This window comes from Scyliorhinus canicula, chromosome 13 (genome assembly GCF_902713615.1).
Source record: "Scyliorhinus canicula chromosome 13, sScyCan1.1, whole genome shotgun sequence".
NCBI lineage: Eukaryota > Metazoa > Chordata > Chondrichthyes > Carcharhiniformes > Scyliorhinidae > Scyliorhinus > Scyliorhinus canicula.
In genome coordinates this window covers 11,710,308-11,723,789 of record NC_052158.1, presented here as the reverse complement: position 1 = coordinate 11,723,789, position 13,482 = coordinate 11,710,308, and the positions used below count along the sequence as shown (strand labels likewise).

At 49.5% G+C, this 13,482-nt stretch overlaps 1 protein-coding gene across 1 annotated transcript in view; it reads left to right on the top strand.

Moving 5' to 3' along the window:
* LOC119976483 overlaps positions 1–13,482 on the top strand; it is a 59,189-nt gene that overhangs the window by 32,732 nt on the left and 12,975 nt on the right. The window contains 4 exon segments of the mRNA XM_038817021.1: positions 11,024–11,506; positions 11,597–11,692; positions 11,786–12,019; positions 12,880–12,902. Coding sequence (XP_038672949.1) covers positions 11,024–11,506; positions 11,597–11,692; positions 11,786–12,019; positions 12,880–12,902 — 836 coding nt within the window.

Here is a 13,482-nt window from a genome sequence, read left to right as displayed (position 1 = left end):
CAGAACAGGCCCTTCGGCCCTCGATGTTGTGCCGAGCAATGATCACCCTACTTAAACCCACGTAACCCGTATACCCGTAACCCAACAATCCCCCCATTAACCTTACACTACGGGCAATTTAGCATAGCCAATCCACCTAACCCGCACATCTTTGGACTGTGGGAGGAAACCGGAGCACCCGGAGGAAACCCACGCACACACGGGGAGGACGTGCAGACTCCACACAGACAGTGACCCAGCCGGGAATCGAACCTGGGACCCTGGAGCTGTGAAGCATTGATGCTAACCACCATGCTAGTAAACATGGAAATATGACATTTGGTTCCTCATTGGGCTTCCCTAAAGAAATGCAACAGAGACAACAACACCTGGGAGATTTGCTCAGAAGAGACCGACTTGGAGGAAGCTCCTGATTGATGGGAAACAATTATTTGGGGACACCCAATGCCAAGAGGAGAACTGGAAGAGGAGCCGGAGAAAGGAATACCATAGATTTAGAATCCCAGGACCGATCCCACTTCCTGGAAATAACGCAAAGTGTACGGTTGAAGATGTGGCTCCAGGATCGGGCTCTTCAGCCACTCAAGGACCCACAGAACCCATGACCAGTAACTTTTTAGGTGGACAATGATACTTGTTACCGAGTGATTGCTGAAGACGATATATGATGAAAATCTGGGTCCAAGCACTGATCCCTGTGCCACCTCACAATCACCGCCTGTCACTCCAAAAAAAGACCCATTTATTTCTGTTCTCTGTTTGCTGTCTGCTAACCCATTCTCAATTCATGTCAATGTTAACCCAAATCCCATGTCCTTTAATTTTCCACATTAACCTCTTATGCGGGACTTTATCAAAAACTTTCTGAGAAGCCAAATTTGCCCCATCCACTAGTTCTCCTTCACCTATTCTGCTGGTTACATCCTCAACAAATCCAGGAGGTTTATCAAATATTATTTCCCTTTCAGAAATCCATGTTCACCTGTGTCGAATTCCATTGATATTTTCGAAGTGTCCTGTTACATCCTTTATAATAGACTCAAGCATTTTACCTGCTACTTTCCCACAGCAGCAACTTCAGTTCCATGATTTCCTGATGAATTTCACTGCAATATTTGGGGGAATTATAGCAATAACTAATTTGATTAAATAAGTTGAGTGTCTCACACAGGAACATGAAACCCAGCACAGTGTGAGGGGGAAACAGTGTTAGCGCACGAAGAGGAACTGAATCCAACTGGGACGGCTTGAGCTCCAAGAAATGTTGACACTGGAGAGAGAGAGACAGACAGACAGAGGGAGGAGGTGGAGATGGGTGGGATCGAGATTTCATTACATTTTTCTCCAGTCTGAACTTGCTGCCGATTACAAACCCTCTGGGAAACTCGGTGTGAGATCCAGGTGCAGAAACTGAATTGTGTTCATGACAGCAGCCGCTCACATTAAAACACAAAATACTATAAATGTCAAGGAGAGATGTTAGATTACTGGGACTGAGAAGATGTTTAGAGGGATTTTTTTTTTTTGAAATAATTTTTATTGAAAAATTTTGAATTCATACAACAATAATGCACCATTGTAAAATACCAAAAATAACAATAATATTAACAATCATAAACATTCGCCCCACCTCCATGAACAACACAGCATTTTAACAACAACGCAAATTAACACAATATAAAGTTACAGAATAGACACAACAATAAGGAACACTTCCCCCTCCCCACCCCCTCCTCCCCGGGTTGCTGCTGCTAGTGACCAAGATACCTATCTTTGAGCCAGTAAGTCCAGAAAAGGCTGCCATCGTTTATAGAACCCTTGTATTGATCCTCTCAGGGCAAATTTGACCCTTTCCAATTTTATAAATCCCGCCATGTCACTGATCCAGGTCTCCACACTTGGGGGCCTTGCATCCTTCCACTGTAGCAGAATCCTTCGTCGGGCTACTAGGGACGCAAAGGCCAGGACACCGGCCTCTTTCGCCTCCTGCACTCCCGGCTCTACCGCAACTCCAAAAATCACGAGTCCCCACCCTGGTTTGACCCTGGATCCAACCACCCTCGACACCGTCCCCGCCACCCCCTTCCAGAATTCTTCCAGTGCTGGGCATGCCCAGAACATATGGGTGTGGTTCACTGGACTCCCCGAACATCTGGTGCACCTGTCCTCACCCCCAAAGAACCTACTCATCCTAGTCCCGGACATGTGGGCCCGGTGCAGCACCTTAAATTGGATGAGACTAAGCCTCGCACATGAGGAGGAAGAGTTGACTCTCTCCAAGGCATCCGCCCAAGTCACGTCCTCTATCTGCTCCCCGAGTTCCTCCTCCCATTTAGCCTTCAGCTCCTCCACTGACGACTCCTCCACCTCCTGCATTACCTTATAGATGTCAGACACCTTCTCCTCTCCGACCCACACCCCTGAAAGCACTCTGTCCATCGTCCCCCACGAGGGCAGCAGGGGGAATCCCTCTACCTGTCGCCTAGCAAACGCCTTTACCTGCAAGTATCTGAACATGTTCCCTTGGGGAAGGCCAAATTTATCTTCCAGTTCCCCCAGGCCCGCAAACCTCCCGCCAATAAACAGGTCCCTCAATTTGCTGATGCCCGCCCTTTGCCACCCCCTAAATCCCCCATCCTTGTTCCCCGGGATGAACCGATGGTTGCCACCCAGTGGAGCCTCCATCGAGCCCCCTGTTTCCCCCCCGATGCCGTCTCCACTGTCCCCAGATTCTTAGGGTCGCCGCCACCACCGGGCTCGTGGTAAACCTCTTAGGGGAGAGCAGCAACGGCGCTGTTACCATGGCACCCAGGCTCGTACCTCTACATGACGCCATCTCCATTCTTTTCCATGCCACCCCTCCCCCCTCCATCACCCATTTACGCACCATTGACACATTGGCTGGCCAATAGTACCCCAGAAGGTTGGGCAGCGCAGCCCGCCTCTATCCCTCCCTCGCTCCAGGAACACCCTCTTCACTCTCGGAGTCCCACGTGCCCACACAAAGCTCAAAATACTGCTAGTCACTCTCCTAAAGAAGGCCCTGGGGATAAGATGGGCAGGCACTGAAAGAGGAACAAGAACCTTGGAAGCACCGTCATTTTGACGGACTGTACCCTCCCCGCCAACATAATGGCAGCATGTCCCACCTCTTGAACTCCTCCTCCATCTGATCTACAAGTCTGGTGAAATTATGTTTGTGAAGTGTCCCCCAGTCCCTGGCCACCTGCACCCCCAGGTACCTAAAGCTCTCCCCTGCCCGCCTAAGCGGGAGCCTACCAATTCCTTCCTCCTGGTCTCCAGGTGTGCACCACAAACATCTCCCTCTTGCCTAAATTTAATTTATAACCTGAAAAGGTCCCAAACTCAGCTAGCAACTCCGTCACCCCCGGCATCCCTCCCACCGGGTCCGCCACATATAGTAACAGGTCATCGGCATACAACGACACCCTATGTTCCTCCCCACCTCGCACCAAGCCTCTCCACCTCTCTGAATCCCTCAACGCCATCACCAGCGACTCGATTGCCAGTGCAAACAACAAGGGGGACCGGGGGCAACCATGCCTGGTCCCTCGGTAAAGCCGGAAGTATACCGACCTCCTCCCATTCGTGGCCACGCATGCCATCGGGGCCTCATATAGCAGCCTTACCCATCTAATGAACCCTTCACCAAATCCAAACCTCCCCAACACCTCCCATAGGTACCCCCACTCCACTCTATCGAAGGCCTTCTCCGCATCCAGCGCCGCCACTATCTCTGCCTCCCCCTCAATTGCCGGCATCATGATGACATTCAACAATCTCCGCACATTCGTGTTCAGCTGCCTTCCCTTCACAAAACCTGTATGGTCCTCGTGCACAACCCCTGGCACACAGTCCTCTATCCTGGTGGCCAGGATTTTTGCCAGCACCTTAGCATCCACGTTGAGAAGAGATATGGGCCTGTATGAACCACACTGCTGGGATCCTTGTCCCTCTTTAAAATTAACGAGATCAGCGCCCGCGACATCGTCGGGGGCAAAGTCTCCCCTTCCCATGCTTCATTGAGGGTCCACACCAGCAAGGGGCCCACTAGGTCCACAAACTTTTTATAAAATTCCACCGGGAACCCATCCGGCCCCGGAGCCTTCCCTGACTGCATCTGCCCGATCCCCTTAACTAGCTCCTCCAGCTCAATCGGCGCACCCAACCCCTCCACCTTCTCCTCCTGCACATTCGGGAAAGAAAGCCCGTCAAGGAACCTCTCCATTCCCCTCCTCTCCCCCGTTGGCTCCGACCGGTACAGTTCCCCGTAAAAGTCCTTGAAGACCTCAATCACCTCTACCCCCTTCCGCACCACATTCCCACTCTTGTCTCTCACTCCAGCAATCTCCTTAGCCGCATCCCGCTTGCGGAGCTGATGAGCCAGCATCCTACTCGCCTTTTCACCATGTTCGTACACTGTCCCTTGTGCCTTCCTCCACTGTGCCTCCGCCTTTCTAGTGGTCAGCAAATCAAATTTAGCCTGCAGGCTGCGCCTCTCCCCCAACAGTCCCTCCTCTGGTGCCTCTGTTTACCTCCTGTCTACCTCCAGCATCTTTCCCACCAGTCTATCCCTCTCACTCCTCTCCCTGTGTGCCCGGATGGATATCAGCTCCCCACGAATCACTGCCTTCAGGGCTTCCCAGACCATCCCCACCTGAACCTCCCCCGTTTCATTCACCTCGAGGTACCCCTCAATACTTGCCCGGACCCTCCTACACACCTCCCCCTCCGCCAACAACCCCACATCCAACCGCCACAACGGGCGCTGGTCCCGCACCCCTCCCATCTCCAAGTCTATCCAATGCGGAGCGTGGTCGGAGATTGCAATGGCCGAATACTCGGCCTCCTCCACTCTTGGAATCAGTCCCCTACTCACCACGAAGAAGTCTATCCGAGAGTAGACCCTATGTACGTGGGAGAAGAAAGAGTACTCGCGTGCCCTCGGCCTCACAAACCTCCATGGATCCACCCCACCCATCTGGTCCATAAACCCTCTCAGTACCTTGGCCGCCGCCGGCTTCCTACCGTCCTAGAGCTGGACCGATCCAGTGAAGGATCCAACACCGTATTAAAGTCCCCTCCCCCCATGATCAGACCTCCCACCTCCAGATCCGGGACCCGTCCCAACATACGCCTCATAAAGCCCGCATCGTCCCAATTTGGGGCATACACACTAGCAAGTACCACCTTCTCTCCTTGTAGCCTGCCCCTAACCATAACATACCTAACCCCCTTATCCGCCACCACCTCCGATGCCTCAAACAACACATTTTTCCCCACCAGAATCGCCACTCCCCGGTTCTTCACATCCAACCCAGAGTGGAAAACCTGCCCCACCCATCCCTTCCTCAGACGGACCTTGTCCGCCATCTTCAGGTGGGTCTCCTGAAGCATTGCCGCATCTGCCTTTAGCCCCTTCAGATGAGCCAGTACCCTCGACCGCTTCACCGGCCCATTCAACCCCCTCACATTCCAGGTGACCAACCGGATCAGAGAGCGTCCCGCCCCCCCTCCCCCGTAGACTAGCCAAAGCCCGTCGACTGCCCGCCCCAGGCCAGCACCCCCTGCCCGACCCAGTCCCCACAGCGACAGCACCTCACCTCTGTCCCCCCCCAGCCCCCACCAGCTCCTTCCTGACCCTACCAGCAGCAACCCGGTATTCCCCTTCCCCCCAGGCTAGTAACCCTCCCAGCCGCGAACCGTCCTCCATTGTACTTCCGTGGGTCAGCTAACTTCTGCTGACCCCGGAAATCCCGCCAATAACCCGACCCCTCCAAAAGTGGGATCATCCCCCAATCTATCCCTACTCCAGGCACCGCTCCATGCGCGGGGAAGAACCAGTTAAGGCCCCGCCTCCCCCGTCACCGTCTCCGCCCCCCCCAGCCCCGCAGCGCAGGAAACCAGAGGAAAGCCCGCGCTTTTGCACTGCCCCACCACACCCTTCTGACGCAGCTCCCAAATACCAGCCCCACTCCATACCCCCAACCAGACATAGAATACAACAAACCCCCCGACCCTCCCCACAAGATACAAAACTCAAACAATGCCACACAGCAAAAAAAATAACAGAATAACACCCCCATAAATAACCATATCAAAATTTAAAAGTACAAAAAAAAGAGAACACAGCAACAGCAGAATCCAGCACTAAAATATTACAACCGACCCCGCAATCCCCAACCCCTAGTTCAAGTCCAGTTTTTCCGTCCGCACGAAGGCCCACGCCTCCTCCGGGGAATCAAAATAATAATGCCGGTCCGAATAAATTACCCACAGGGGCGGGCTGCAACATTCCGAACTTTATCTTTTTCCTGTAAAACACCTGTTTCATCCGATTAAATCCGGTCCGCCGCTTAGCCACCTCCGCACTCCAATCCTGATAGATCCGTACTACCCCATTCTCCCACTTGCTGCTCTTCACCTTCTTGCCCCAATGCAGCACACACTCCTGATCACTGAACCGGTGGAACCTCACCAGCACCGCACGCGGGGGTTCATTCTCCTTACGCCTCCTGGCCAGTACTCTGCGTGCTCCCTCCAGCTCCAAGGGCAGATGGAAAGACCCGGCCCCCACTAGCGAGTTCAGCATCGTAGCCACGTAGGTTGTCAGGTCCGACACCTCCGCAAGGCCCAAGATCCGCAGGTTTTTCTGCCTCATGCGGTGATCAAGCTCCTCGAAGCATTCCTGCCACTTCTTGTGGAGTGCCTCGTGCCCCTCCACCTTACTCACGAGGACCACGGCCTCCTCCTCTCGTTCAGTGGCCTGCGTCTGCAACTCCTTGATGGCAGCACCCTGGGTCGTCTGAATCTCCGACAGCCTTCTGTTCGTTTCCTGCAGAGAGCTCTGTACCTCAGCCTTGAAGTCTGTAAAGCAGCGCAGGAGAGCAGCTTGTTGCTCCTGGGCCCACAGCCTCCATTCCTCTGGAGCTCCGCTGGCCGCCATCTTGGATTCCTACCCCCGTTTTTTCTGGGGAGCTGCTGCCAATTTTTCCCCCTTTCCACTCCGTGTTCGAGTCATGGACTGCGGGGAAAGTCGTTCAGCACACCTTCCCCCACCGGGAGACGTCGAAAAATTTCCGTTTTGGGCTCTGAAAAGAACTGAAAAGTCCGTTTAAAACGGGAGCTCCCAAATGTGTGGCTTCCTACGTCATCGCCACCACCGGAAGTCCTGTTTAGAGGGACTTTTTTTTTATAAATTTAGATTAGCCAATTATTTTTTCCAATTAAGGGGCAATTTAGTGTGGCCAATCCACCTACTCTGCACATTTTTGGGTTGTGGGGGCGAAACCCACGCAGACACGGGGAGAACGTGCAAACTCCACACGGACAGTGACCCAGAGCCGGGATCGAACCTGGGACCTCAGCGCCGTGAGGCGGTTGTGCTAACCACTAGGCCACCGTGCTGCCCTCTGTTTCGAGGGATTTAACCTATAACCTTCAATCTTATTTATGAGTCAGAAACATTTGCATTTATGTAGCATCTTACACCACTCTCTGACGTCCCAAAGTGCACGAAGGACCAGGTCTGATGTGTAGTCACAGGTTAGACTTTGGGAAATCAGCCATGATCTGATTGAATGGCGGGGCAGGCTCAAAGGTCTGAATTGCCGACTTATTCTCCTAATTCCTGTGTTCTTATGTTCTGATGAAATATTCTATGTCGCACAGACAAAATCTTTAGAGGGGAGGGAAATGTGAGATTCGGTTTTATCTGCTGGGAAGCAAAGAACAAAGTTTCTTTCACCGCTCCTGGGGTCGCTGAGCTGATTTGAGATCAGCGAGATCCCTCCAATTCCGGTTATGTGCTGAAGTGTGTGGAGTGGGATCGATCCCACTCTCTTCTCACTCAGCGATAAGGGCGCTGAGTGAATTAATGTTTCAGGTTTCAGAAAAAGGTCATCTCCACTTTTAGTGAAAGAAAAATGTGGAACTCTCTCCACCCGCAGATGCTGGGACAATTGGATCTTCCCAGAGTATCACGGGTTATGGAGCTAATGTGGGTAAATGGAGTTGGGACAAACTCAACTATGATCTACTCTAAAGGTGGAAAAGAATCGAGGGGCTGAATGGCCCACTCCTGTTCCTATCTTCCTCTGACCAACTCAGTCCGTCGGGAGAGATATTAAACCTCAGGTGGGTGTTTCAGATCCCACGGTAAAGAGGAGCAGGGGAGTTCTCCCGATGTCTTGGACAACATTCCTCTCTCAACCAGCATCACCAGGGGTTCACTTCTTTTGTATCTGTTTATCGCTCTGTGGGATCTTGCTGTGTATAAAGGTGCTCCTGCATTTTCCTATAGGCGGCTCCTGTACTTGTGAGTAATTCATTGCGGATGCAGTAAGTTTCTGGGATGTGTTGAGACTCGTCATGTGTCAACTCAAGTCATTTTTTGTTACAAAGAGCACGGCTGCCACCTGCTGACAGAATGTCGGTGCTGCAGGAAAGAATTCGCCATTAAAAACAGCCCGAGAAATGGGGAGTGTCTTTGAAGGTTCACAGACACGATGGGCCGAATGGTCTCTTTCCATTGTGACATCATATTGTGATTGTCGCGTCACTGAGATTCGGATCGGATCAAATCCACATTTTCAAAGTTGATTTCAGCTGAAAATTGTTCCCTGAGAAGAGAATGAATAGATTCAGCATCTGTTCCCCGGAGTTCAAATAAAACACTTCAACTTATCACGGGGTTTGACCCAGGGTAGACGCTGGAAGGATGGATCCTCTGGCTGGACTTTCCAGAAAAGGGACTTTAGCAGCTTGATGGTAATGTTCCTGGAGAAATAATCCAGACTCTAACCAATGGAGAGTTTCCCCCTGATTGCCATTGAGTTGGGTTTTGCTGGGGCTCCTTGATGCCGCACTGGGTGAAATGCTGCCTTGATGTTTAGGGCAGTCACTCTCACTCCACCTCTGGAATTCAGCTCTTTGCTCCGGCTCGGGCAGATGTTCCGTTTGGCTTCCTCCAGGAGCACCGGGCTCCAGACCTCATTGCATCCTTGGTGCAAACTCTCAGGAGGCCATGGAATGGAGTCAAACTGGACATCCCATTAGGAACTGTTGGCCTCGTACGGAAGGAGGAGTTTAATGAGCGCCCAGGATGCGGCTGAGGGGGGAAAGCGGCCGCTCGGGAGGAAAAGCTCCGGCCACGCGCTGACCTCCAAGCCCAAGGTCAGAGCGCGAGGAGCCCGAGTCAGAGAGAGAGCGGGAAGAAGCGCGGCACTGATTGGAGGATCAGGAAGTGTCACGGGGGGGGACTGTACTCAGCATAGCATCATGTGGTGGGAAGCACGCGAGTGGGGGAGGGGAGCGCGGGAAAGGCCTCGGAGCCCCCGGGCTTCAGAAAGTGACAATGTCCCAAATTCAGCTGATTCAAGTTTCTCGCCACATTCTGTCATCCTGAGTCCCACTGATTCACCAGCTCCATTCAAACATTACACACACTGATAAACACCCACACTGCAACATTACATTGTGCTCTTCATCTTCTTATTCCTCTGTTCACGTCATTCCTGCCCAAAACACACAGGAAACATCTCCAAATTATCACCAAGTTTATTGTCAGACGGGATTTCCGGGGCCTAAGCAGCGGTTTTTTAAATCCAGTCCTGAGGCTACCCAACAGCTAATAAAAAAACACTGAACATTTGAGAGTTACTGAAGGAAATATATTTCAGGGGTGCAAAAACCTGATCCAGATGATGGGAAAATGAGCATCTTAACGTGTGAGACAGAAGCCGCGGGAAAGTCAGACACCGAGAATGGGGGGAAGCGGGAACTGGTGTGAAAGAGAGGAAGAGGGGGGAGGGAGGGAGTAGGACTGGACCAAGGAATGTTCTATATAGAACAGTACAGCACATGTTGTACAACAATAACTAGAATCCACCCAGGTCCCCATAGCAGTGCCTTTTGTTTGGATGAAGTGTGTTGAGATGCAGGAGAAGCTGCTCAAAGTAAGAAGTTGAGACAGGGGGAGGAGGCTGCTGCTGGATGTAGTTCTGTTCAAGGACCTGAGGGGTTAAACCTGGTCCCTTTTCATTTTCTCACGGGTTTTGCTGGCTGGGCAGCATTTTTATTCCCCACCTCCAATCGCTCTGTTGGCACAATTGTTTTCTGTAGCTCAAATCAAAGCCAGGTAAATAGTGAAGAATCTATCAAACCTTGTGCATTGATGGAGAATCTTAATTGGCAAATCATTTCGGAATGATTGTGAATTTCAGTGTGGGACTTTCCAGCGAATCTTTCCGAATGATGGTCACAGAATTGGATCAACTTAATTTTGAAAATCCGATGCATTCTCCAATTATTTGTTTTCTGACATTACTGAGATTAAATCGTTCTTTTGGGGCAAAAAAACGCGCAGAGGGCAATCAGATTGCTTTGGGAGCGCAATTCAGAACCGGTTGAATACAAGGCCGCGTGATTCATGTCGCCATGGAGACAGACTTTGGGAGAGGGAGATTCCATAGGAACCCATTCTGGGAATAGGGTTGCCTGGATTTGTTAAATATCGCTGAATCTCATAGACAATGGAGTCTGTCGGGATCTGAGTGATAGGAGCAGTTAGAGGTTAAAGTCTATCTGGTTAAACACACAGGAATGTGGCTGGGAGTTCGCACCCGGATTGAAAAGGCCGAATTCACGAAGATTAGCCGAGCCTGTGCGAGAGAGAGAATCTCCGGGAAAGATGCTCACCGTGAAATACAGTTCTGGGGTGAAACGGGACAAAAATGGGAAAGGAAAATAATTGAAGTAAACCCTGAGGAGCCAATGATCATTTGCGCATAGCTCCAGGAGAATTCAATGTATACATAAAGGACAGTGTAAAGTACAGTTGGGAAATTGGATATTCAGTTGTGTTCAAATTAAGAGGTAAAGCTATTTTCGAATTTAAAATGCCCAAAATAGTGTCTACTCAAAGTTAAAAAAGGTAGAGAGGATATAGACCAGTGTGTTTTAGTCAATACAATTAAAATTCTCTGATACCATCTCCTGATCACTCGGTGAAGTTATTCAGGCGAGTCAGCAGCGCAATAACATTGAAACTGAAAGCAGTTTGAAACAGGAAGTGCTGAGTGTGAACATGGCTTCCAGACGGCAGGTCCAGAGTTTGACCGAGGAGACAAATTGCTCCATTTGTCTTGATTTCTTCACTGATCCGGTAACACTGGATTGTGGACACAACTTTTGCCGCTCCTGCATCACCCAGTATTGGGGAAATAATGAGATAAACTCCTGCCCGGAATGTAGAGCGGTGATTCCGGGAAGAAACCTCAGCATAAATTGGGCCTTAGCGAATCTGACCGAGAAAACTCGAAAATTGAAATTGAATCGGAAAGAGTTTCACTGTGAGGAACATCAGGAAGAACTGAAGCTGCTTTGTGAAACTGACAAGAAATTGATCTGTTTGATTTGTAGAGATTCGCGCGAACACAGAGAGCACCGCTTCCTGCCGATTAAAGAAGCTGTCAAAAAACACAAGGTAAAGGCGAACAAATTCCTCAAACTGATAATTTCTTCCCATGTTCAAGGACTAACACTTTCATTCTGTGATTTTCTCTCCCAATCCCAGAATCAGCTGAAATCTTCCTTAGATTCTCTCACAGCGAAAAAGTCGGTGGTTCTAGAAACGGAACTGAAACAGAAAGGGAAGATTTCTGAAGTTAGGGTAAGGTCTCCCTGTGCTGATTTTCTGGGATCTCGGTTAGTTTTGTTCCCTTTATCGCGGGACATTAATCATGTTTCACATTTCATTTGGTAGGGACAGTCGAGAAGTCTGCAGACCTACATCACATCCGAGTTCAGTAAAATGCACCAGATTCTCACTGAGAAAGAGCAGCGTTTACTCAGAGATCTCAGGGGAGAAGAGGAGAGGATTCTAGAACCACTGGAGAAAAACCTTCGAGAGATTCAGAAGAATTTAAATTCTATTGAGGAGAAACTCTCAAAGTTGCAGAAACAGTTGGAGCAAAAAGACGAGCTGATATTTCTGAAGGTGAGGGAATATGTTGCGGGTCAGTTCAGTGAAACATCAGTCACAAAATAACTGGTGATAATTGTGATATACCTATAGAATTTACTGACAAAATAGAAACAGAATTAAACGAAAGTTGTTTCCCATCCTGAGCGGTTCTGATGTTGTCTCTAAACTAACGCCCCCACACTGTCTGCAGATTCCTGGAACCTCCTAAGAATTAGTTTTCTTCATCTTCACACTTGCTTTGTTTTGCCCAAGTTCAATTTTGTCCAAGAAATACCTTTTTAAAAATTTGTTCATGGGAGTGGGCATCGCAGACTCTGCCAGATTTATTGCCCATCCCGAATTGCCCTTCAGGGGGCAGTTAAGAGTCAACCACATTGCTGTGGGTCTGGAGTCACATATCGGCCAGTCCAGGTCAGGACAACAGATTTCATTCCCTGAAGGACATTGGTGAACCAGCTGAGTTTTTAGGACAATTGACAATGGTTTCATGGTCATCATTAGACTTTTAATTCCAGATTTTTATTGAATTCAAATGTCACCATTTATTGTGGAGGGATTTGAACCTAGTCCCCAGAGCATTACTCTGGGTCACTGGTTTAATAATCCAGTGACAATTCCACTATGCCACTGCCTCCCTTAATCCAGTTCCATGTTGTGAGTGTGTGGGTGTGTCTGGTACGGTGTGTGAGAGTCACTGTGTCTGTGAGCGGGACTGATGCTCAGTTCCAGTTTAGACTCTCAACAATCTTCCTTCCAAAATCCATCACTTTCCACTTCCGTGTGAAATCTCATCTGCTCATTTCACCAGCCTGTCTAACTCCTCCTGAAATCTGTTACTGTCATCCTCACTGTTCCTCATTCATTTCTTTCAGGAAGAAGCTTGTCGGAAGACAAGGTAGGACATGTTCTTCACTGAAACTCTGTAGTTTGCTAAAATAATTCCATAAAATATTTTCATCGATTTCTTTTTTGTTTGTTCTCATAATTTTAAAGGTTTGTCCATCAGGCGTCAACAATTCCATTCATTATTCACACATAACATAAAGGGGGATAGAGTAGAGGCATGGGTCTTGAGTAGCGTGCTCTTTCCAAGGGCCGGTGCAGACTTGATAGGCTGAATGGCCTCCTTCTGCACTGTAAATTCTATGATTCTATGACAACTGCTTGATAGTAACTTTTCTTGAAGCAGTTGTACATTCTTAGATTTTATATAACTTTCCTGCAATCTTGCATAAGAGATAACACCAGGGAAATAATACAACCTGGTTCCCAGGTTGGAAGTGTTTCCTTGTCTAATGTTGGCTGTTAGTATCTGTGACCTTCTGACTAACCCTAAGAGAGGCACATGGTCCATGTATCCAAGGAGTGTGTCATACATGATCCTGCATGGAGCCTGAGCAACCCAAGAGAGTCAGACATTAAAACTAAATTGGCTCTGTGTCATTAACAACCACAATAGCAAAGACCTGTATTTA